Source organism: Podarcis erhardii, assembly GCF_964252035.2.
Source record: "Podarcis erhardii genome assembly, chromosome: 3".
NCBI lineage: Eukaryota > Metazoa > Chordata > Lepidosauria > Squamata > Lacertidae > Podarcis > Podarcis erhardii.
Genome location: NC_138507.1, coordinates 67658995 through 67685629, shown reverse-complemented (window position 1 = coordinate 67685629; position 26635 = coordinate 67658995). Strand labels below are relative to the sequence as shown.

The window sequence follows — 26635 nt, the reverse complement described above, 5'->3', positions numbered from 1 at the left end:
AGCAAATTTAGAAAGCATTAACCAAATGGAATGGAGGGAATCTACTCATACCTACTTTGCAGTATGCTGTGGTCACAAAAGTAAAAACTTAGAAATAATAAATTTAATAGTTGGCAAAATTCAGGGCTTTTTTTTTTTGGAATCATTAAAAGCAGGAGTGGATAACCTTTGGCCCTGCAGACATTGCTGAACTACAACTCCCATCAGCCCCAGCAGAAATATTCACTGGCCAATAATGGTGAAAGTTGTAGTTCAGCAACATCTGGAGGGCCAAAGTTTCCTCACCCCTGATTGAAAGTATTGATTCTTGACACTGAACTGCTTCACGGAGTTTTAATGTTTCTCCTAACAATAGATTGAGAAAATGTTGAGTGCTGTAGGTGATTGCGTCCAGCACACAGAAGAGGTGAAAGTCAATCTGGAAGAACTGATCACAAATTCAAAAGAAGCTCAGGCAGAAGCTGATAAAATCTTAGAGGTTGAAAGCTTATTACAGGCTCAGCAACTCCTTCGGTATCACCAGGTAGGACAATAGCCCATATGTGAACCTTCACATGTTTCGGTAATAAGCACTTTTATAGTCACCTCTTTCACTGCCACTTGTATATATATACATAGCTATGTGGCTATTGCGTGGACAGGCGGAGTCCCCAGATCCCGAGTGGTCCCCCCCGTCATGTGGAATAACGACTCTAGACAACGTGCTATGGGATTAAATTGGCCACAACTTTATTAAATTTCAAATGTGGGTAGACCTTGGCTCAGGCATTGGGCGTTCTCCCTCCCTAGTCCCCAGCCGGGGACCTAGGGAGCATCAGGGTTATCCAGTGGGGGGGGGGATGGGCCGGCTCTGGAGAACATATGTTCAAGCAGAGATAGCCGCCCCCGTTACGCCGCCGCAGGGGAGAGCAATGACGACCTTTCGGCGTACGGCCAAAGCCTCCCTTCAAAAACCCCTTTAACGGGGAACCCTGGTATCGCCGCCGCAAAGAGGAAGATGGACTAAAGGATTCCGCCCAAGGCCTGATACTGCCAAAGTTGTGACGTTTTGCTACGGGAAAGGCGAAACCTGCCAATGCAGGGAAATTCCTTTCCGGCCCTTTAACAGCGACCTTATCATAGCAGCGCCCGCATACCTGTGGAGACAGGTTAACCTGCAAAACCTATGAAGAAAAGTTAACCTGCAAAAGAAGACATTAACTGAGGGTGGGTAGGGTGGGAGAAGCTCTGGAGCCAAGTGAGGATTAACAATTAAGATCCACCCTCTATTGTGTGGGCAGGTAATCCCTCCCCTTACCTGGCCTGGTTTCCCTGGCAACGCTTCCCCCAGGTGGGATTGGACAACTCACTGGGGTAGGCAGGGACCTCCAGGTATCCCACCTGAGGGAAGGCAAAGCCTAAGCTGATGGGGCCACTGCAGATCCAGGGCTGCACGCGTCCACGCAAAAGGCGCCCCCCGTTTTAAGTGGGGAGCGGTCATTTCTGTAGTGAGGGAATCAGTATGTCTACATCTGCTTCAGCCCTTACCGATGTTTTCTCCCAGCAAAAGACAAAGAGGCTCCATGAAAAGAGGCAAGATGTGCAACAGCAAATGGCCCGAGGTAAGCAGCTACAGATTGAAGGTGGTCTGTCACCCACTGTGCAAGAAGACCTATGGAAGTTGGAGAGTATGTTAGAAAACATGCAGCAATCTATGGATAAACGTGAAGATCAATTGCAGGTCAGTGTGTTATTCATGTAACTCCACAGAGAAACAAAAACAGTCTCCTTGCTTATGATTTAATTGCTCTATATTTAGTTGTTTTGTTTTGAGTTTGAACAATGTAATACATTTTCTTGTTAAACTTGGCCATTTTTTCTGCTTGTGAAACACCAGCATCTCCACCTTGCACTTGTCTGCAGACATTCCAGCTCCAGGGAGCTGTACAGTATGTGAGCTGTTGGCACAGGGCATAACTCAAGGAAGCTCCCAAGTGTCAGAGCAAGGCAGTTATGCAAACCTTGAGCTTCAAAGCACTAGGAAAGTTCCTTGTTGGCATGAGCTGAAGATTAAGCATATTCCTTTTATATACTCTATATACCTTCTTCTGGGCCACGAGACTTACGTTAAAACTGTGCTAAGGTGAAGCTCCTAACAGTTTCATGGGTTGGGGGGGTGGCTTACAGAGTGTGTATAAAGAGATTTTGCCTAAGCATCAATTCATGCAGATCATGATTCTTGCTGAGACAAACTCAGTGATTACACAGCTCCCTTGTTCTCAAGGCTTGGTAACTTTCTTGTGCCAGTGGCTCAGACGCTGCAGGGTTTTCTAGAGCCCTAAAAGCAAGCTTTTGCAGGGCTTTTGCATAGCTGTGTCTGAGCTGTGATTAGTGTCTATGGAGTATGAGCAAAAAAACAGATGAAGTGCTAAAATAGACTGATTTTGCATGTTCAGAATCTTGTTTTGCATTCTGAATTGGAGAAGAACCTATCAGGGGAAATGGTGTTTGACTCATTATCATTTGAGCTAGACAAAATTAATATTTCAAACCAGGTCATTATCAACTTTGACAATATTGCTAGTAAATTGCAGGCAAACTTTTTCTTTTACTTCTTTTTCTTTCTTGTAGCTCACTGTAAGCACATGGGAACAGTTTGAAAGGGACAAAGAAACGGTTGTAAAGTACCTTAGTCATGCAAGCTCTGCTCTTGAACGCATCTTAAGCTTTAGCAGCTTAGAGAGTTTGTCATCAGAACTAGAAAAGACAAAGGTATGTATGTTGCTGTACTTGGAATTTTACAATCATAATTGGTTCTTTTGCTATTATACTGAGGATATATATCATATTTTATTTCCTTGTTTTTGCCTTGGGCAACATCCTTGAAAATGTGCTATAGTATATTTTTCAAGAAAAAAACACACACATCACAATATTGGTCAACCTGGGCATAGCATCCATTATAAACAATTCCCATAGGTTCAGTAGAGTCCTGGTTTCACTCTCTGCTTATCCATTCAAGTTAGTAATCTATCAGTCGGGCAGGATTTCAGGTAGTGGAAAACAGGCCCTGTGCACTTTTGGCAATCTTTGGCATGGTGGCTGCTGCATTGGCAGTGGGACTGAATTGTGGCCTTAGTAGTTAAGAATATTGGAACAAGAGAGGCTACCACCTCCAATTCTGGTGCTGATGTATAAATCCCTACACAACTTAGGACCAAGATACCTAAAAGAGCATCTTACCTCATCACTTACATACCCAATTGATCACGGTGCTCTGCAGGAGAGGGCATCCTATAGATACCCTCTTATCCAAAGATATATTCTGCATGATGTTGGAATCGAGTCTTTAGTGTGGCAGCACCTGCCCTTTGGAATTGCCTCCCATTACATATCAGCCAAGAACCGTTTTTATATATGCCATTGCTTTAGATATGTTTCATTGTACAGGGTGACTAAAAAGTAGGTATACTGCTTTAGAATCCATTTTCTTTGTTCTTGACTCAAGTTCTCATCATTCACAGTATCGGGAAAGAAAAATGTTTGTTGTTTGTTTGTTTTTAAAAGTATACCTACTCTTGGGCCACCCTGAGTAGGGAATCATAGGAAGTGATTCATAAAGGAAATAAATAATAACAATCCATTATTATTAGTTCCTTTCAAAAACCTATTTATATACTATACTATTTTGTAATCTGTTCTTTGGGGGTATTCCTCATCTAAACCAGAGATACTTGTACCGTGGTACCTCGGGTTAAGTACTTAATTCGTTCCGGAGGTCCGTTCTTAACTTGAAACTGTTCTTAACCTGAAGCACCACTTTAGCTAATGGGGCCTCCCGCTGCTGCTGTGCCACCACCACACGATTTCTGTTCTCATCCTGAAGCAAAGTTCTTAGCCCAAGGTACTATTTCTGGGTTAGCGGAGTCTGTAACCTGAAGCGTATGTAACCCGAAGTGTATGTAACCTGAAGTGTATGTAACCCCAGGTACCACTGTAGTAGTAATTTTATGAAGCGGTGTTCTGGGAGTTCTTTTTTTTTACAAAGGTATCCACTCAAGATGAATAATGATCACTGCTTGACCAGTTGCTAATAACGTATTTCTAGACTTTCCCCACAAATATATTCTGTTCATAACTCCACACCTCTTTACAGGCACTTTCTAAGCAGACAGTAGCCATGGCCATGGAGGCTGAGACTCTTGTCAAGAAGTCTTTTGCAATACAGCTTGGTGAGAAGAAGAAGCAAACCCTTCAACAGCAAGCAAAGTCGGTCCGAGAACAAGTTAAAAAAATGGAAGCTTCACTTGAAGAAGAGTATGTTCTTAAACAGTCATAGTATTATTTCCTTCCTGACACAAGAATTGTACATTTTGTTGTCTTATCAAAATGCGGTGTTTATTCACAACTGGCTTTGTAAACCTCAGTTTGTCATACAGCAGAAATTACCATGTAGTACTGAAAGAGTATAAACAACTATTATGACTAACCAATACAGAAAATAGTAACTTGTCCCTCAATGCATTGTACTAAGAAGCAGATACTCATTTATCAGTGGGACTCAATTCCATGCAAGTGACCTTAGAACTGCCATGCTAAGCTGCAATTATAAATCCAATTATGCATGTTCAAGCCAATTAATTTTAATGTAACTAAGCGCAGTTAATTGAGCACAGAACTGAAGTAATATAATACACTTCAGTAACACACATAGTAAATTATTTGACTCAGGCAAGGATAAATGAATAGTGCCATATCCTAAAGTGCCTGAAGCCTTTAGAAGAAATGTATGCCTAGTTTTTAAAGTATTTTTCTTCATATTTTCCCAATCTATGTGCACGAGAATATAAAAATGTGCCTTTTTCCTCACTGAAGTTAAAACCCAGTTCTTTTTCTTGTTGCTAAAAATGATGCTTCATTACAGTGGACTTTCAGCTCAAAGTTCTATTTCCTGCCTTAAGTTGGATTTGGCCTAATGGTCCAGTTTTGAAAATATTAGGACCAGTTAACATGTTATGGCTGTTACGCATATAGCAACTTTTACACTACTGCACGAGACAATTAAAATGATTTGAAGCCGTAATATGTAAACCACCTATTAATTCCAACAGGGCTTTTGAATAAGCCATCAACATTCTTAAAAGGCCTAAAGGTGCAACCATGTTACAACTCACATTATTGTTAACAAAAATCAAAATATCAGTGGTCACTTGCCAATTCACACATTCACTTTGATGTCCACACATTGCTCCAAAGATACAAATGAACCAAAAACTTAAATATATTGCTGTTGCTGCCTTTCAGGGCTGATACATATATTTGTAGTGCCACAGCCCAAGGAGCTGCTCCCAAGAAGTGCTGCCCAGTTCTGTTGAGATACTAGTTCATTTGGAAAATTCTACCAATCAATGCATCCATGGCATCATATAGTCTCAAAAGAGTTTTAAAGATTGATTCATCCTCACAACGCCTTTGTGGGAGAGTTCACTAATATTCCCATTTCATAGGCGAGAACCTGAGGCTGAAAGTTAATGAGTTGTTCAAGGCAACCATTGATTCCATGCCTGCACAGAGATTTAAACCACGTTACTTCTGATCTAAGTCCAGTGTTCTGTTCTCTGGAACATTACTTTTCAGAATGAACAGTGTTCAGTGATGCAGGTACAACGAAATAAATGCCATTTTTTTGCATTTGGCCTCTCATTATACCTTCCCTTTTTTCTGCTGAATAAATCTATGTAAATTTGTTTACCTACTTCATGGTTAATTTTCACTACCTTTACAGAGGAGCTGCATTTTAGTAAGACAATATTGCCCCAGAAGTAATCATGGAGAATGCAATTTCATATGCTATTTGTTTTGTTGTGAGTGGTTTCTTTCTTTCCATATTGCTCTTTTCTCTTTCTCCTAACACCAGTTATGTAATTTTTTAGTGATCTTTATTCTTTCTTTCCCACAAGTAGAAAAGTTTCCTTCAGAAGACTTCTAGTGCCTTTTTATTGCTTCCAGTGAGATGCTGTTTTTCAGTGCATGTTTTAACAGATGTAATGTAATTGATCCAGGCACAAGACAATCATAATTAAGTTGAAAAATATGCATGCATCTTCAGCTGACTGTTTGACTTCCTCAGATATGTACTTACCCTAATATATGGTTTATGTATATAGCTATATGATTCGTAATGCACATTCATTATTTAAAGCCTCACAGATTGCCCTGCTCCTTGTGCCCAATTTGCCTCAGTTCAGCTAACAACAGACTTGTCTTCCTAAATAAAATAGAAAATGTACGCCATCAGTTGTAAAGAAAGCCAGTCATATTCCTTTGGAATTGATGGGTTTTGCAAGTTTGAAATTTGCCCAGAAAGGAAATCCAGCACAACAACAACAACAAAAGTTAGTAGAGTGGGTTTTAGGCTACTACACATCAAGCATTATTTGTTGAGAAGCATTCTCCCTCTCTTCTAGAACAGTTGTGGCATGAGCACAATCACACAGGGATGCTCTTAATGAAGAATGTTACACACCTGGTGGTGGGAGGGATTGGTAAAATGGTAGCTATGAATGAACAGAAGTGGAACAAAGGAAATGCACAATAGAGATTGAGGGAACTACATTACTATGGAAAAGTAATGTGATAAGAATGACCATGAACTCTTGAACAGTGAACAGGAGCCATTTCAAGGCCTTGCTCAGTAGCTCTGAGTAGTCTGAGATTTCATCAGATATTGTACACATGCTCTCCAAGATTTACTCCAAAGCCTTAATCGATAAATGTTTTTAAGGGAGGGGAAGAATGGAAAGCTAATATCCTAAGGGTGCCAGAGCAGATCTGCTGCAGCTATGTGAGCATCAAATAGGTACATGCACTAAATAGCTGCAATGCTGCATTGAATACCAAGGTGCAGAGTAGGTAAATAGGAATATGCAGAAATATACACATGTTCAAAAACCTCTTCTCTACATTTTGTCTTGGTTTCATGGTAAGTCACATCTCCTCAGAACTTCAGTTAATTTGAATGGCTCTGAGTCATAGGTTCCAAATTTTTAAATGGCTAACAGTCCCTAATTATAATAAACCTATTTTTTAAAAAATCATTCTTAGGTTATCTTGGCAATGTTGTAGATGCTACAGGGTAGCTTCTTGCCAGACTGCTCTTGCTATACGTCTTAAAATCACACATGAGAAGTTATGCTAATTCACACAACTTTTCAGGAGAGGGGAGTAGCCAACCAACTCCCACACTAAAGGACCCCTGACCATTAGGTCCAGTCGTGACCGACTCTGGGGTTGAGGCACTCATCTGGCTTTATTGGTCGAGGGAGCCGGCGTACAGCTTCTGGGTCATGTGGCCAGCATGACTAAGCCGCTTCTGGCAAACCAGAGCAGCGCACGGAAACACCGTTTACCTTCCCAACGGAGTGGTACCTATTTATCTTCTTGCACTTTGACGTGCGTTTGAACTGCTAGGTTGGCAGGAGCAGGGACCAAGCAACGGGAGCTCACCCTGTCGCGGGGATTCAAACCACCAACCTTCTAGGCTCTGTGGTTTAACCTACAGCGCCACCCGCGTCCCTCAACTCCCACACTACTGAGGTAATATAAGGGCAGACTCCTGAGGTGCTATAACTTTTATAAAACCTGTAAACCAACATTTGAAATATACTTTTTAAAAATTAATAAAAAAGGCATGCTATTATGTAAGCATTTTCAGCAAACTAGAGATGTAAGAAAATGGGCATAGTTCAACAGTAACAAACTGTTAATTTTTTCTACTAAATATGGTTGATTTTAGTATTAAAACCATGGAAATGGTGAAAAACAAGTGGGATCATTTTGGCAAAAATTTTGAAGCTTTGTCCATCTGGATCACTGAAAAAGAAAAAGAGCTGGATACCTTGGAAACAACATCGTCCTTGGATATGCAAATCAGCCAAGTTAAGGTGATTGGTTCGCATTATATTTAGCATTAAAATACTGCTTTCTCTCTTCTCCTCTAGAAAGCTTCAAAAGAGAGGAAAATGCTTTTATCTGATTTCACAGCTGCAAAGATGTAAAAAAGAATGTATCACACTTTGAGACAAAGATACCAAGGAGGAAGGTTTTGCAGGAGGTGTGCCCCCCCATAGAGTTGAATTTACACTCAGACCTTTTAGTTTATGTAATAGGAAAACATATAATGGTGTGAATAGATAGATATATTTTCCATTAATATTCTTTACCTGCAAAATATCCTCATGGTATATTTTCACAGAGTGTGTAATGTTTTATATTGTGCTATGTATTGCAGCCAGTGGCTACAGTAATTTATTCCAGTATAGTAGATAATTTATGATTTTTGTGTATCTTGTTTCTCAAATAATGCTGAAACAATAAAGCAACTACTGGGCTCAGCAGCTTCTATACTCAAACCTTTGCTACATATTCTGAATTCTTTTTGTCATATGCTAGGTTCTGTTTTCTTTTTTCAGGTGCATTAATAAAATATCAGATGCACATAGTATCTTCAAGTGCTCCTTGATTGTGAACAAGTAAAAGTTGCCCATTTCAGAGGATTGTTTTTATTTCTCTGCCATTTTGTTGCAAATGCACAAACACACAAACATATTTTCAACTCTCTCTTTATCTCAGTGCCAAATAATTCAGCTGAAAGCTATGCCTTTATTATGTGATTGGAATCCCCCCACCAAACAGATGGCTAGAACTGATAATCTTTTGTAGGATGGTGGTTCCTAGATTTAAAAACAACAACACTTGCAACCAAGGATTTACTAGCATCATAAGAGTAAACAATGAAGCATGGCAGTGCTTGATGACGATTTTTGCACCATGGGGGAATAGAAGTGCAAGCTACTCCCTCCACAATGTCTTATATGTGGTGTCAGGTCTGGTGAAGTTCACCATTCTCGATGGATTCTAGGGTTAATGTGTCCCAGAAATGAAAATATCATTTTTATTTTTTATTTTTCTTCCATTGAGCATTTTTGCTTAGAGTGTCAAGCTTACAGCTTGAGGTCTACTCTACTCAAGTCCTTTTTAGTTTCTTGAAAATCAGTGGTGCTTAAGTGCTCCTGATTCATGAACAGCAGAAGATCTGAGCCAAATAAATAAATAAATCTTAGGCAAGTTTCTTAGCTTGTACTGTGGCTCCATTTCATTCTATCGGAAGGCATTTTAAAAGTAGTCCATTACTCTCTTTTTTCTGTATTCTGAAATACATATTTGATAAAACTTTCTGAAATCAGAACATAAGCTGATCAAAACATGTCATTAAATTTCTATACTTAAATCTGAAAATGAGTACATCCACCATGTCTTAAAACAATGGGGAGGGATACTCTTTAAAACTTAAAGTAGCAAATTATCCTAATTACTACTAAAATGTATGTACTGCAGTTTTATGTTATCTGTTTTTATTTGCTAAGGATGGTGGAATAGATTTCATGGGAAATAATTTTTCCAAACAAAAATATCTGGATAATATACAATATTACAATTTAAATTACAAATCACATATTACATCTTTTGCAAATACTGTTTTGTGGTGGTAATGTTTTGGTTCGTGTTGGTGTGTGTTAATGGCCCAGCTTGCATGTCATGTTAAACCATAGTTAGTTTATTTATTGTTTATTGCAAATGAGCAGCATGTCAAGGCACACTTTTCCAAAGTCCCTGCTTCATTTCTCCTGCGCTCTTCTCCTTGGCTGTACCAGAAGCAGCAAACCACAAGTCTGGGCTTGTTTCTCTCTGAACAAACTATGTGTGGTAACCAAGATTTGTTAATGGCTTACTGCTCATGGTTGGGGAAAAACAACCACAAGCTCAGGGTCAGCTGATATGACAAGGTTGGGATTATGCTTTGTTGTTGCCAGTACAATGTAGCCTAGTGAAGTGGGGACTTTTGGGCCATTTATGCTTTCATGCAATGTGCATTGCCATGCTGGCTGGGGTTGATGGGAGTCTAAAACATCTGGATGGCATTGAGTTAGCAAAGATGTGTGTAACATAATAAGTGAACACAATGATTGTGTGCTAGTATATATATGTTTGTTCTTGTCTGTGTGCCTATATGAGCTGGTGTATCCTTTATATATCTTCAACTGAATTGCAGAAGATAAATAAATATTACTAAATTTTGAGATATTTTGAGAAAAATGCATTAAAAGAGAAATATAAACACACAAAATTGAACAAGGAAATATATACAGAAATAATGAAACTAGTTAAGTGGATGTCTAAACTTCAGGTTCAAACTTACTGCTGTTCTTCTAGGTCACATTCCTAGAATAAGGGTGTATATAAACATGTGACTTCATTCACTTGGTTTAGTCATCTGATGCTTGTTTGTTGCTTCTCTTACATGTGTCAAACTGTGGTATTGATAATGCATTTGGGGAGACAGATATGTAAATAATTCTCCTCTAGCAAGGTAGTTCTGTTTGATCATCATTAACACCATTCTAACTGCAAGAATCTGAGACAAATACTGGTTAGCAACATAAGGAGTGCCAACTGGAGATCCAGACAGTGATTTTACCTGACATCCTGCTCTTGTTCTGGATTACAAATGCCAAAGTATAACATATTTGCACCTTGCGTCAATTGTGAAGGGCATATGCATGTCTCAAATGTAACTTTCCTCTTTATAATACACAAAAAATGTAAATGAGAAAGGATTGGCCTCTTCCATTCAGTATATATGAAAAGGTAGCACACATAGGGTATGTGCATCTGTGCTCAGTTCTACTATAGAACTGGATTTCACCTTTTCTGCTTTGGAGGGGACAACAGCAATTATCACCATAACCTGACAACTGTGGGCATATGCACTCTATAAGGCAATATAGTTTTTTTTTCTAGGAAAAGCCAAAAGACAGAATCAAAGCAAGAAAAATAAAAAGCAAGTACAATACGTACACAGGAAATGTATGTATGTGAAGATTTATTCTGCTTTGCATAATATAATATGGTTCATATTAAACAATGCAGTAATATATAAACAGCACACTATTATATCAAAGTTATGTTTTATTGCATTTTAATACAATAAAACATGCTTTTAAATATAAAAGTTTAGAGCATAAAATGCTTCTTGATTCATGTAAGGGAGTGAGCCACCCACATCATTTCTTAAGGGTTACCGATGACCGGATTTTGGAGAGTTCAGGGTGCTGAAAAGGGAATAGTGTGAGAAAATCTCCTCCCACTCTTCCATGAGTGGAAGTTAGCATTCAAACCACACTGCTATATTTTCAAAATTCCTCTGATGAAGTGAGTTTTCCCTCAAAGGGTTTTGGGCATTAACAGTACAGTAATTCAAGAAGCCTTTTTAAAGAACACTATATTTAATTGCATTGTGAACTCCTAGAAGAGAAAGACATGTTATATATACATCTCTTGTGCACCTATTGTCATTGCCTTTTGTTTTATGTTGGTTTTATACCATTTTAACTGTCATGGCTTCCTCCAGAAAATCCCAAGAACTGTAATTTGGAGGCACTGTGAGAGTTATGTTTGAGAGCAGTATTCCCCTCACAAAAGTATAGCACCCTGTGGTTAGAGAACTAAAGTTAGATCTTTTTAAGCCTCCCATGAGGTTAGCTCAGTTGGTTAGAGTGTAGTGCTAATAATGAAATGGTTGCTGGTTCGATCCCCGTAAGGGACAGCTGCATATTCCTGCATTCCAGGGGGTTAGACTATATGGTCCTCAAGGTCCCTTCCAACTCTATGATTATACACACACACACACACAGTTACCTGGATTGTTTTTCTGTGGAACAAAATGAGCCCATAGCAAAATGCCCACAATCCCTTCTGCTTCTCAGATGCTTAACAGAATCACTAGGTGAAAGAGGATAAATGGATAATTTCATGTTAGCCTGGCTGGGCGCATAAACCAGGAGAAATGCCAATAGTTATTGTCACAATAATGGTTGGTAGGCAGGAGTCCAAAAGCCACCTACACTCTCCATTTATTGCTGCATGTTAGAAGATGAGTGTGGGAGTAAGATTATATAACAGCTACCTGCTTTACAGAAAGATGAAATATTTTGGCTACAACAGCAGTCAGAGTGTTTCCCACAGGACATGTGAAAATACTGATAAACAATAGCCTGTTATAATTTGATTAACTCCAAATGCATACCTGGAAACTTAAATCTAGTGAATTGTCATGGAATCATCTTAAAGATTGACTTCATAATTTTTCTGACATACTATGGGGGAGGCACAATGTTTTCTAGCACAAGAACTAGTAAAAGTCAGTTATTGTTTAACATGATCTGCATATTGAAAATCAAATGGTTAAATAGTTACTGATAATGCAGTGCTGTGATATATGCCCAGTGCTTTTTTTCTGTGGGGGGACGCAGGGGTACACATACCCCTAAACATTTTGAGAATCTAAGTTTGGCCTCATTGAGGAGCAGTTTTTCAATATGAGTAGGAAAATGAGAGTACCCCTAAACATTTTTTATAGAAAAAAGCACTGTATATTCCATACATATACCACAACACAATATTGCCATTAACAATTTAACTACTGAGTTTGTAATATGCTGATCATGTTAAAACTTTAATTGTCTTTACTGTTTTTCCTGCTACAAAGCAATATAACTATTTGCAATGGAGTGCTGCTTGCTCTCCACAGAGAGAGTCCCGTGCATTTGTGAATCATTCACCATCTATCTGCAGCTGCTATTTGGAACTATTTAAATTGGTTTCATGTGGTGGCTCCAATGTGTGAAGTCGCCCAAGAACAAATGTAACTAACTCCTATGTATGTGCATGGTTCGCAGGAAAGCAATAAACACATGCTATAGATTCTTTACGTACAATTTTATTTGCATTTTAGGTCATTATTAAAGAAATAGATGACAAGGAAAATGAAATCCCAAGCTTAGAAAAGGATGCTCAGTCATTTTCTCAGTATCTTACATCTGGAGAATCAGCACATATCAAAGCCAAGTTGACACAGATCAGAAGGTATTGGGAAGAACTCCGGGACCGTACACAGCATCTGGAAGGATCAGTGACTGGAAAGGCATCAGTACAGCAAAAATTTGAAGAAAACTTTGCAAAGGTAGACAATGTAAACTTGTTCTGTCATTCAAAAGAGAGTGGCCATTAAATGTACTGTCAGGGAAGACCTCCAAAAGTGCACTTAAAAGAAATACTTTCTGTTGTACACACTTGAATTGATGGGGTATTTTGTATGCATGAGTTGCAATCCTCTGTGCGTAATGTAATGCTAAAACTAGACTAAAACCAAGATGAACTAGACTGATGTGCCTGCAGAACAGAAAGTGTCACCATATTTTTTAAATTATCCATTCTTGTTGGGGATATGGAGTGCAACACTGTCTATGTCTACTCAGAAGTAAGCCCCACCAACTTCAGCTGGACCTGGTCCAGTTGCGGGTGTAAGGTTTTCCTCCAAAGAGTTAGATGCAATGCTAGGCTTACTCAACAGAGTACATCTGTTGGAATTAATTGACATGACTAACATAGGTCCATTAATTTCAATGTGTCTACTCTGAGTAGAACTTAGTTGGCTGCAGCCCAGAGCTTTCTACCTTGAGCACAATTAACTGGAGTGGGGGTACCGGTGGGATTTCCTACCAAATAAGCATGCATAGATGTGTAGATATTTGTAACTTTGTAAATATTTAGTACTTTTTCTTAATTTCTCTGGTTTAGGCCGAAGAGGAGCTGTGCAGATATGAAGGAAAACTGGCAGAGACTGATACTTCATGCTGTTCCTCAGCAGAGACTTACAAGGCCCTTCATAATGTTACAGTAAATATATATAAAGTTTGTTACCTAGTTTCATGTTTAGCATGGAAGAGGTATTTGTACTGGCTGTAGCCAACATTCACCCAACTGAAGAAATCTTGGTTGAACATTACTTCTGCAATCAGCAGTCTTGGTGTTGTGGGGGCAAGAGAGAAACCCCATTTGTTTTAAACAAGTGTGAGCAGGGGTGGTCAACAGGACTAACAGAATAGGTGGGGGAAAGTTAGCTAAAAAAGATATTATTTCAGTTCCACCCAGTAACACTACTGCCCTAAGACAGTCTTAAGAAGGCTAATCAGAAAGCTGTAAGTGTTGCAGGGAGGCATTCCCCCAATTCAGCCTTCCAGAAAAAATAAAATATGACAACAGTTGCCTTTTGTCCACAGCATAGTGGTGTTACTACAGATAGTTTTGCATGATGTGGTGCCACCATCAATAAAGCCTTGTAACCTCAAAGTATCAGCCTGGGTTGAGCAGTTATACAACCAGCCAAGCCTGAACACTTTCTGGCATTACTGCACTTGAGGATGAGTTAAATAAAGCCACGGCATAATTAGTTCTACTTCTTTCTAGCTATGTGCAAGACTATGTGAGGGCCGCGGGGTTGGTAATTGTCTTCTCTTTTGTTGTGTTGAAGGATCTCTGTCAAGTTCTGGAAAAAATGAACCAAACACTGGCCTCTCTGTCATCTGGTTCTCGCAAGATCATGAATAAAGAAAAAGCCGCCCAGGATGTTTTGAAGCTTCAGCAAAGACATGAAATGGTTATGAGACAAGCTAAAGATAGACAGGCCTCGCTAGAGGTTCACCTAGCACAGTGGCAGAGGTGAGAAAAGCACTGTGTGATATGCAGGCAGAAAAAATATCTGCAGCTGTCTCTCAGCTTTTGGTTTCATGGGACTTGAACTGATGAGCTCTTTTATTATTATTATTATTTTGGCTGTGTTCTGGTAGACAGGAGAAGGAGCTCTCCGCCTTCACGATTTGGCTAGAAAGGTGTGAAGCTGCAGCCAGACCTTCAGAGCAACATGTTTCTGCCAACAGAGTCCAAGTGGATAGTGAGCTGCAGTTAGTCCAAGTAAGTTTTGTGGGTTGGCATAGGTTGCTTGCATTGTTCTTGTAGGTTATACTGGGAAATAATTACATGCTATTATTGTTTTACAATAATATTGTTGTTTTACAATAATAATGGGACGCGGGTGGCGCTGTGGGTAAAACCTCAGCGCCTAGGACTTGCTGATCGCATGGTCGGCAGTTCGAATCCCCGCAGCGGGGTGCGCTCCCGCCGTTCGGTCCCAGCGCCTGCCAACCTAGCAGTTCGAAAGCACCCCCGGGTGCAAGTAGATAAATAGGGACCGCTTACCAGCGGGAAGGTAAACGGCGTTTCCGTGTGCTGCGCTGGCTCGCCAGATGCAGCTTGTCACGCTGGCCACGTGACCCGGAAGTGTCTGCGGACAGCGCTGGCTCCCGGCCTCTAGAGTGAGATGAGCGCACAACCCTAGAGTCTGTCGAGAATGGCCCATACGGGCAGGGGTACCTTTACCTTTTTATTGTTTTACAAAACAATGTGTAGACCTGCAACTCGTGGCAGCTTTCCACTGAATGCTTGAAAGGAGCTAAGCTTAAGGCATAATTTTAAAATCTGCTCACTGAAACGAGCTCAAGACATAGGGTTGTATTCAACATAGTGCCAAGCAAGCAATTCCGTAATGCAAGGATTTCTGCTTGTGCAACAGAATAGACACACATACTATATCTGTTATGGGGTCCCCCAACCAACCAGAGCAGATTTGAGGAGGACATGGGGTGAATTCAGAGGGAGCAGAGGGGTGGAAGTCCCATTGCACTTGCAGTAATCTTTGTGTTGACAAAGATTAGGTACTGATTTACCCAGTTTCGGGAATGCCTGAAGCGAACACAATTGCTGGTCCATCAAGCTGAATGCAACCCACCAGGGTCTCAGCAAAGCTCTTGTTTGACTGCCTATGTGGGACCGCCAAAAGAAGTGTTTGGGTTAGTAGCCACACGTTGTGTACACCTTGCCTCAGTAACATATATGATGCCTACAACAGTTTCTCTGTTTGCAAATATGCTCATGGATTCAAAAACATTGGTGATCCTATGCTTAGTAAATGAATTCAACAGATAATCTACACACATAAAATATCAAATGCAACATTTTATATCAAATGTCACCACCATTCAAAACTCAGCATCCTTTTCTGATTACTTTTCACCCAAATTGCAATGACATATACTTTCATGTTGGTGAAACCAACATGGAACCAAATTCTGTAATATATTTTAGTGTGAGATCAGCTCTGTGTTGTCATGCTTTTGGCAAACCAGTTTTGTTACAGTTGCCAAACGTGTAGGAGGCCTCACAGCAGTTAAAAATCAATCCTAGCAATGGCACCCTTTGTTTCGAGCCACCCTGAGGATTTCAGTAAGCATGGTTTCACATTGCTCTCAAAGTAATGTTTGTTGTTTCTATTTGCTATCATTGATTTCTAGATATTTTTGGTGTTTTATTTTTACTTTTTCTAAATCTAAAATAATCATACAGTATTTTAATTTGAATTTTGTTGTTAGAATTTTCTTTATACATTTCCAGTATTGTTTTAAGGAAACTAATTCAGGACAATATTCAGCAATGAGCACTGAGACTTGCATAATAAATTCAGTCAATTGCAATGCCTCGTTAAATACTGCAAAATTAAGTCACTTACAATTTAACTTTCTCTAGATGTGTTTGGTTCAAAGTTATAATTATATTTACATATTAAAGGGTTGACACTAAGATATATATATATTTGTTTCTCAGGATTTGCAATCTGATATTGCATCCTATGCTTCATTGTATACCAGCCTACTGCAGTTAAATGAATCACTATTTAAAACAAGTTCCAGCGAAAGTGTGAAAACACTTAAAAAAGACTTGGAAGACTTAGATAGAAGATGGAAAACTCTACCTCAGATAATTAACAAAAGGTTTGTGTTTCTGTTTAAATAGCAGCACTTTACGGGCAAACAGATGCTGATCACTGACAGAATGCAGAATGCCACAAGTTAATGTGGGGAATGTAATGGAAATCACACACTGGGCTATGTTGTTTGATGGGGACTAAAGTGGAGAGGAGAGTACAACAATCCAAGAAACCCATATGTACAATCACTGGCATTTTTCTGTCTTCTGCATGGAAGACATTCAGCTCTGAAGTTCAAGACAATGTCTACTTTGAGCAACAGAGTAGGTTATAGGAACTGCTTTATACAACCTCAATGTGGGGATCATTCACTTGGTCAGCTCCCCAGCAAAAATTTGTTTGAGAATGCACTCTGAAAGAGAAGATGTTATGAGATTGTTTTCCTTTCGAGTGATACATCTCTCTGTTCACTGTGTCAGCTCTCCTATTTGTCTATGCCCCTGCAGGGATGAGCCATGCAAAATTTGTGTTTGATTAGCTGTACCTGTTTATCATTATTATTTACCACAGCTGTGTTTTTTATTCCCACATAGAGGATTGTGCTGTACATTACTTACATAACTGAATATGTAACATTCTTTTATTGCATCCTTAACTAAAAAAAAATTCTGACCAAGTCAAGATAAAAATGAAAATGTTAATTTCAACATCTTCCAGGATAAATTTCCTCCAGTCTGTTGTTGCTGAGCATAGACAGTACGATGAGCTACTCCTCAGTTTTTCTGACTGGATTAAGCAATTTCTTGGTAAACTACATGCTACATCTGAAATAAATACAGCTGATCAACAGCCTGCTGTATGTCACAATAAGGTAAATTCAGTGACATCTTTATCACATTTCTGGGTCACTTCTGGGTCTAGTATGATGTGTGTATACATGGTTGTGCACATAATGAATGCTCGTAAATGGCAGGCTGCCTGTAATAAAAGAAGTTGTACAGAATTTTTTTGGGGGGAGGAAACGAGCAGAAATTTAGTAACAACAAATGACTTTAACATCAAATTTTCTGGCAGTGCTAAGCAAAGCATATGCCAAGAAGAGGTGTTTTCCTTTTGCTTTTTAACACTTTTTATTCCCTACCCTTCATCTTAACAGGAACACAGAATGGAAGTGGAAGGAAAGTTCAAAGAACTACAGAGTCTGAAGTGTCATGTTGAAAAGCTGTGCTCTTTCAGTCGGCCAGAAGATCACAGTGTGTTCCAGAATAAGGCTGAAGACTGTCTCCAGCTCTATCAGGAGGCCAGTCAGGTAATTAGCCGCAGGCAAGATGCTTTGCCCCACCTGAAGGCCTTCTTAGAGCTTCATACTGCTGCATCACAAGTTCTTCACCATTTGAGGCAGATGGTAGAAACTACTGGAAACATGGACAAGTCTAAATCTGAAGTGCTGGAGAAGGAATTGAGTGAGGTTATTCAAGATGTCAGCAAACTGGAATCTACAGCAGCCAGTTTAGATACATCCCTTACTAAAGCACAATATCATTTAAAACATGGAAGCTCTGAGCAAAGAATCTCCTGCAGGAGTATCGCCGACAATATCTGCATAGAATTAGAGTCCATCCAGTCTTTGCTAGGAACGAAACAGAGTGAAGCAGAAGCCCTGGGAGCTCTGCACAGGTCTGTCATGGAACGCAAAGAACAGCTCTTAAAAAGCATTGAAGATATCGAAGAAAGGGCTGACAAGGAAGGACTGAATGAACCAAGCCTTCAAGAAGTTCAGCAAAGGTAAAACAAAAAGGAATGCATGCATCACGTGAGGATAACATTCTCAGCTGGTTCTTAACTCATTTCACTTACTAAGATTGTGTATTGAGTCAAAAAAGCATTTTTTTTTTATTTTTTTTTTGCTGTCTGGTCTCGTTGACCTGATTTATAAATCTGTAAGTTGTGGGTCTTAGTCAAAAGAATTGGAACAGACATGGTTGTATCAGTAGGGCTTGATTTTAAGGCAATGGATCTTGTGCTATATTCTGAGTGGAAGCTCAAAGCATGTAGGTATGTGTAGCCGTCAGTAGGTTTCCATTATATGATGGTACTGGTCTAGGTTGAGGTTGATGGTGGGGTGGAGTTGTTAGTTTAGCCCTTCATCCTTTTTCTTGATGAAAGTAATAAGGTTAATTGTCAAAACAATAGATACTTTATATGCCAAATGCTTAAGACATACATATTTGTATGGAACGGGATATAAAATTTAAGATGTGATGGAATTTGTATGGAAAACAGTTACAATAATAGAACTTACCGTACATTGGACAAAAATAGACTAAATTGCAGAAAATATTTGCAAGTACACTATCAGGAATGGGGTTGGTGTTAACCTTCCTAAGTAGCTAGGTATATGGTTAACAGCAAATAATATAAATCTGTATAAGGATAATTATTTTAAAACCTGGGAAGATATTAAAAGAAATTTGCAAGTTTGGGACAGAATGAAACTTTCACTGTTAGGTAGAGTGTCGACTATAAAAATGAATGTATTACCAATAATGTTATTTTTGTTTCAATCAATTCCAGTGATTGGCAAGACAGATTGTTTCAATGTATGGCAAAAAGATATTTCTAAATATATCTGGTAAGGGAAAAAACCAAGAATAAAATATTGATAGAGGCAAAAGAGAGAGGAGGTTTCTCCCTGCCAGATATGAGATCATATTATGAAGCATCATGTCTTTGTTGGTTGAAGGAATGGATGACATTGGAGAATTCACGTATCTTAGATTTAGAAGTTCAAGATAATATTTGTGGTATGAAAATGTGAAAGTACACAAAGGATTTACAAATCACATAATAAGGGAAAAAAATGTATAGAGTATGGGATAAATACAAAAATTTAATGAAGATAAAAACACCACTTTGGCTCTCTCTCTTAGAATATATATTGTACTACAATTTGATTCATATAATCACAGTTGCTATAGAATGTTATTGCGATGCTTAACCAAATATTATATTATATTTTTGTCTGTTTGCAGAGGTGTAGCTTTGTTTGTCTGTTGTTTTGTTTGGTGATGTTATATTTATTTATTAATGAAGAAACCTAAAAACAAATTAACAATACGTAATAAATATGTTGATTTACAGATTAAGGATTTTTAATCAGTTGGATGATGAACTGAATTCTCACCAGCATGAACTAAAATGGCTGATGAGCAGAGCAAAGCAAATTGCCCAAAAAGATATAAACCGTGCTCAAGCAGTTGACAAGGAGATTAATTGTTTGGAAGTCACCTGGGAGGATACTAAGAAACTTATTCAAGAAAAGTAGGTATTTAATTAATTGCAATATTTAAACATTGAAGGTTTTTATAAATATGTTGTATTGACTTAATACACGCTGCTAGAGTTGTAGGTGTAAATATCCTCCTTCAAGTTGTTCTGAAGAGGGTCAAGCCTTTGCAAAAACTCCAGCTGAATGGTGGCAAATGCTCTGCTAGCATTTGAATGCCCATAGAGGCTTAAAGTCACTCACAAAGCACCTCCTACCTCTCCCTTCCCCTTAGTTCAAAAATTTACCTTTGGAGCAGGAGAAAGTCGTGGAGGTTTTTATTCCACCCCTATTAGATTCTGGTATTGATAGTCCCAATCAGGAACATACACACTACCAAGGTTCTGGAAGAGGTCACTATTGCATTGTAAGTTTCTGTGCCAGAGGTCACTATTGCTATCTTCCCCTAGAAACCCAAATGCGGGTTTCTAGACCAAGGAGAAGGGCAAGAATGGCAGTTCCACTTTACGTGGTCAAGGTGAGCATACTGCTGCAAGCAAAATTGCAGGCTATTTAGTTCTGTTCACAAGCATTTCAACAGGGCTGCTCAAAGGAGCAAAACAGCTTTATCGGCTGCTTTATGTACGTACCTCCATTTTCTACTTGGACCTTTGTATCAAAGTGCATGTCCTCATATCTGCTGCTGCATATCATGGGAAGGGAACTACAAGGCAACAGGAAATTCTGCATGATCAATCATACTCTGGGCACACAGTAGACAAAGCATACGTGTCATCACATTTTTTTCCTCACATCATAGGCAGGAGCAGTGTTGTGTCCTTGTTGACCTGATAAGAGAATATCAGAGCCTGAAATCCACAGTAAGCAAAGCCATAGAGGTTGCTAGCAATGTTACAATGACAAAAGGCATGTTGAAGGACCAGGAAGATGTTAGATGGGCTTTATCAAAGGTAAATTAAAATACTTTCATCCTAAAAAAAGTAGTAATTATTTAGTGAATCGTTTTAGCAGGATTATAGTCATCTGCCGATTCTTCACTTTTGAGGATAGATTCTTTTATGCAATGAGCTGCTACGTGAGAAGGTAATCCTATGTCACGTAATGTAATGCATAGCAGACATTTGCAAGTGAAACAGTAGGGTTTGGTTGCAGTTGCTTGACTGTGATCTGTATCTGCAATGTAAAACATATGTGCATTGCTTTACCTACAATGCGTAAGTAACTTTATTGCAAAACTCTAGATTGGCCTTTTCAAAATAAAAGTAGTTGCTTGAAATCAATGGTGCCTAAGTTGGTCATGATGGAAAGTTTAAAATGTAACGTGTAAAGGTGATTAGGCAGAATGGATGGCGAATCTGTTTACAGATTTTTGTAACAAGCGAATGTTTCTGTTCACAGCATGAAGCAGCCAGAAATGAGTTGAATGACAGACAGAGGGAATTGGACGCCTTCACTAACAAAGGAAAACACTTGCTAGCAGAACTGAAAAAGATTCCCAACTGTGATCCCATGCTAGTAAAAGTTGACATGGACAGCACTGTGGACAAATGGCTGGATGTAAGCAGTATACAGTCATACCTCGTGTTGCGTTTGCTTCAGGTTGAGCGTTTTCAGGTTGTGTCCCTTGGCGACCTGGAAGTACCGGAAAGGTTTACTTTCAGGTTTCGCCACTCACGCATGTGCAGATGCTCAAAATGTGAATAACTGAAGTGTGAGTCCAATCATGGGAATGAAGGGTCATATATAATCAGAACTTGGCGTGTATTATACATAACCATGAAGAATTCATGGCACCTTGAAATATTTTTTTTATTAATTATCAGAATTGCATTGCATCATTTCTCCAAGGAGCACAGTGCAGCATATGCAGAGTTTTCCCATACAGTTCTCAACAATCCTGTGTGTGTGTAGTTTGACTTGAGAAACAGGAACTGGCTCCTTGTCACCCAGTAAATTTCTTGGCCTAGCTGGGGTCTGAACCCAGATCTCTGCAGTCTCAGCCGAACAGTTTATTAAGTACACTATATTTATATAAAATGGAAGGAAATGTGAATTTGATTTCTCAAAGTGTGTCTTTTCTCCTGGCAGGAAATAACTACTTCAGAAGGGAAAGCTTTCATCAGGGAAAGTGTTAAGCTCCCTCCCTACATGTAATGGTTCCAATCCTGATTGTGCCCCACACAGCTCTTATTCTTAAGGAGAAAAGCACACCAATATATTCACACACAGTGCATTATGTAATGCAGTCAGCCTTGAAATTCAGGAGGAGAATGAGGCATTGATTATAGCACTAGTTAACACCAAGCTCCCAGATCCAGTGCCACAGAGGCAGCTTGGCTTTTTACTCTCACTCTGTGCAGATCAAGGAGTAATAAGAAGCACAAAGGTTACCTTTTGTTAGGGTTGCTGCTCCTCTGTGTGCTTCTGGTTAGTGGTGATGACTAGAGAAGGAAGAGGGTTGGGTAGAAATTCACTATAATTTGATGCAACTAGGGAGTGAAGATAATGCAACTGGACAAAGGTTCCTGAGCAAGGCTGCAAGTTCTTTAAAATAAATTCCTGTTTCTGGCATGAGGATAAATTTGAACCCTTGAGGAAGGTCTTCCCTTTTCCCAGTGACTAAGCAGGGGTCCTTGAAAACACACTTGGATCTTGTAAGAACAACAAAGAATCTGGTACCTTTGTCACTCAGTATACAGATGGCATAGTCAGGAGGATGTTCTCAGTCTGTCTTAGCAATCAATGTGAGTTGTGCTAGAATGACAGGTGGGTCAGCAGAACTAAGCAATTAGTTAAGCAATTAATTGACTTAAACTTACTAGAATAATCAATAAAGATTTATTTAATCGGGCAATATCCCTAATTGCTTTCTTCATTGCATAACAGGTTTCAGAGAAGCTTGACGATAGCATAGATAGGCTGAGTGTCAGTGTGTCACTGTGGGAAGATGTCCTGGCAGTTGGTGATGATGTGGATGGGTGGTGCAACAACTCCATCTCACAGATGAATGGCATTGTCAACAACCTGGCCAGCTGCCAGGGAACCGAGGCTTTCCTGGAAGAATGCCAGGTACCGTTAAATTGTTAACAGGCAACAAATACACATCCAATGAATACACACAATTTACAGGTGTTAAATGCTTTTGGAAGAATTCCCAGCAGAATTGAAAAAGTCAGGAGGACTAAGAATGATGCATCTACCTTTATCTAGATCCTGTGCCTATATCCAATAGTGGTTGGCTCATCAGGCTTCCAATGCCAAGGGTCAGTGCCAGTTATCCAGAGACAGAGGGGTAGGGACAAGGCAGCAGGGAGATCAACAAAATGTGGTTGCAGTCACAAATTCCATCAGAGGCTCCCACCATGCTTTCACTGAACTCCTTGTTGCCTTGCTGGTTTCCCTTTTCTTCTCAGTAATGGTTGGCATTGGAAAGCTAGGTGAGCAATGCTGTTGCACTGACCACTACTTCCTGTATCTTGAGCTACAAGGAGATTCTGTTGAGGGAGATTCTGTAAACTGAGGACTCTTTGGCACTATGGAAAAAGGACATATGGCAAATTCCCACAGTATTTATCTTTCAGTGGGGGTCAGAAGTGAAGTTTTAGCTTCACGGTGTGTCATGGTCCAGTCTACGGGCGATCAAGTCCCGGCTGAGGACATTGGGACCGGGGGCAAGATGGCGGGGTGGGAGCAGGAACAAGAGTCCAGAAACCAGGGGTCCGAGGGTCAGGAAGCAAGGAGTCACAAAGTCAAGGGTCTGAGGGTCGAGAAGCAGGGAATCAGGAAGCCGAGGTCCGAGGATCAGGAAGCAAGAAGCCAAACGCAGCAAGGCAGGAATCGTGTTGCTGTGGCGAAGAGCCAAAGGGAAATGCTGACCTTATATCCCTTATATTCCTTCCCGGCTCTTGCCACCAGGTGCAGTGAGTTACCAAGCGGCTTCATCTGTGCAGCCGCGCCTTGCCTCTCCAGTACAAACTTAGGAAGGCCCCAGTCCTGTGAAGCCCTACTGGTCACAGGTCTGGTTCCTGCATGCCCTCCTGACACCATGACCCAAGTTACTTTTCCCAATAGGAATGAATGGCAGCTGTTCACTTATATGGAAAGAATGCACTTAGGGCAGTGGTTTTCAACCAGTGTGCCATGGCACCCTGGGGTGCCTTGAATGACGGTCAGGGGTGCCATGAGCAACACTGGCCTCTGTCCCTCTTTCCTTCCCTCCCTCCTCTGATGTCTTTGCCTCCCCAAGGCTTGCACAACTGTTTATTGCAGCAGCCCTGGCTATAAGCTCTGCAGGAGAATGGTGCCTCTTGCAGGCACCTCTCTTTGGGGTGGGGGATGGGGGTAAGCACAGAGACCGGAGGCCGCAGCAGAGGCTGCCTGGAGACTCCCAAGGAGAGGAGGCTGAGGGAACACTCCAAAAGGGAAGGGGTTTGAAAAAGGGTGAGAGGCTGCTAGCTCTACAGGCAAGGGGTGACACAACTGGGCTCCTGAGTCCCACAGGGGAGCCACAGAAAGAATATAGTTGGTTAAGGGAGCCGTGGACTCAAAAAGGTTGAAAACCTCTGACTTAGGGTGTCGTTGGGATGGAGATATTAAACTAAAGCCATTTTTCCTCATGTGCTCTTTTACAGTCTCAAATTATAAATAAAGAACAGAATGTGGAACAGATCAGTTCAAAAATATCTGAGCTTAAAGAATTAGTAAATGCAGAAGAAGTTCCCCCAAATCTTCAGGTAAGATATTGTAGCCCATTGCAGCTAGTTCTTTAAGGTCCTTTAGGAGCCCAAACAGACTTTCACACTCCTTCAGTCTCAGGCTTCTACGAAGTTTGATTTGAATTAATAGCTCTAATCTTTGTTAAATGTTCCTGTTACAAGACTATATACATAGACGAGAGGGAGTCTATATTTGGCTCTTGGTGTTTAAAAATCCATCATGTAACTTAGTGACTGGTCCTGATTCTTTCATAGAAGAAAGATCAGATGGCCTTATTGTGAAATTCCTGTTGTTAGGCTGAAGATTTTATGAAAGAACAGCCACAATAAGATTATTCCTTTTAATAATGAAGGCAGGTGGTCAAGGGCCAGCTTGAAAGCAAAATGGGACCACCTTTGTAAGACTAAAATGCTAAAGTTTGGTACTGGCAGCTGGAGGGAAGGTATCAGCTCTGCCCCCACCCCCCCATTGAACACCTCTGTAAGCTTCTGTTTAAGGCTAGCTGGAGCTATGATCAAGAGGACTCCTCTTAGGGTGAAAGGCTATACTGCAACATTATTACCGGTATTTTTGTAGCTGCCACTTGTGGGATTTAATGTTTATATTGTTGATTCATTAAAGGACCTTATGTTTTCTTATTTAACAAATGGTACCACAGAAGTGGGATAATAATTATTTTCAGTTGTTTTATGATTATGACAGGGAGAATTTGCATTAATGAATCTGCTTGTTTTTGTTTTAGTTTTTAGAAGCAGATTTAAGGAAAAAACTGGTGCACGCTAAAGAAATGTCTGAGATAGCAAAAGAAACACTAAAAGATTTCAGTTCTCAGAAGATGCAGTTGCATAACTTTGTTAATCAGATGGAAAAGTGGCTCACCAAAATGGAAGAATCACTCCTAAGCTGTGCTCATAGCCAGGATCTGTCAGGTCTAAGCACAGTCAAGGTGAGTATTACAAAAACAATATAGTATTTAGAGCTTTATGGTTCATCAGAATTCCATATCCATTCTTACGTCACTATAGAAGGGCATTAGTGAGGCTTTGGCATCACCTTGTGGTAGAAGGCAGATTTTTACCTTTACCTTTTATAGAAGGCAGAAAATCGAACTTGTGGGAAGTAGAGAGCTCCCCAGAACCAGTTTGCTTTCTTGCCTTTCATAAATATGTTCATATCCCCCCAGCCCCCCCAGCTTCCATCTCCTTTAGCCATTTGTTCTGTTTTTGCTTCTCTTCACCAACTAGGACAGCATGCAAGGTGAGGGAAGCATATTGAAGTTGAAGTTAGTGAAGTTAGCAGTTGGCCAGCATCGGCCTCACCACTCTAACAACCAAGTTCATGATGTTGCCTTGTGAGGTGGGGCAGGGGTGCCCCCCCCCCAACCAGCAGGAGAGAGAGGACAGTGTATCAGATTTGATGGCTCCTGGCTCTGCTCGGCTCTGGCCACCTCCTGATCCCTCTTAGCAGTGTTTTGTTTACATTCCAGTAGTGACCAGAGCCTCAGCATGCCTGTGCCAGCCCTCCCCCTGTCTCCATAACCCTCCTTGTCACTACATAGGCATCCTGCCATTGGTTATACTCTGCACCTGCTCACCACAGATGAGGTGGCAGTGGTGGGAGGCGGCACATCAGGGTTCCAAGGAGCATGTTGCAGCAGCTGCCCACCACCACCACCTTCACAGCCACTGCCAGCATGCTCCTTGAAGGCCGGATCTGCCACCTGTCTAGATCGTGCTGCTTGAGGCAGCTGCCTTACCTTGTCTCATGTGTGGGCCGGCCCTGGTTTCATGGCACCTTTAGCTTAGAGACACACAAAAAAGACTTCATCCCAGATATCTCACTGCTTAATGCCAATTACAGGAAATGGATGAGATTTTAAACTAACTTAATATAGTGCATTTATCATGTGTTGGTTTAGAACTATCAGGAAAACC

The 26635-nt window shown here is 40.2% G+C and overlaps 1 protein-coding gene across 15 annotated transcripts in view; it reads left to right on the top strand.

Moving 5' to 3' along the window:
* The window catches only part of SYNE1 (spectrin repeat containing nuclear envelope protein 1), a 278820-nt gene that overhangs the window by 90895 nt on the left and 161290 nt on the right, over positions 1-26635 (top strand). For all 15 annotated transcript variants that reach the window (XM_081854278.1, XM_081854273.1, XM_081854275.1 and 12 more), the window contains 18 exons: positions 356-523; positions 1544-1720; positions 2611-2751; positions 4136-4296; positions 7775-7922; positions 12833-13060; positions 13678-13776; positions 14411-14598; positions 14727-14850; positions 16597-16763; positions 17417-17570; positions 17856-18484; positions 19841-20020; positions 20785-20935; positions 21384-21542; positions 22872-23054; positions 24617-24718; positions 25444-25647. In XM_081854278.1, the coding sequence (XP_081710404.1) occupies positions 356-523; positions 1544-1720; positions 2611-2751; positions 4136-4296; positions 7775-7922; positions 12833-13060; positions 13678-13776; positions 14411-14598; positions 14727-14850; positions 16597-16763; positions 17417-17570; positions 17856-18484; positions 19841-20020; positions 20785-20935; positions 21384-21542; positions 22872-23054; positions 24617-24718; positions 25444-25647 (3363 nt within the window). The remainder of the gene's footprint in view (positions 1-355; positions 524-1543; positions 1721-2610; positions 2752-4135; positions 4297-7774; positions 7923-12832; positions 13061-13677; positions 13777-14410; positions 14599-14726; positions 14851-16596; positions 16764-17416; positions 17571-17855; positions 18485-19840; positions 20021-20784; positions 20936-21383; positions 21543-22871; positions 23055-24616; positions 24719-25443; positions 25648-26635) is intronic.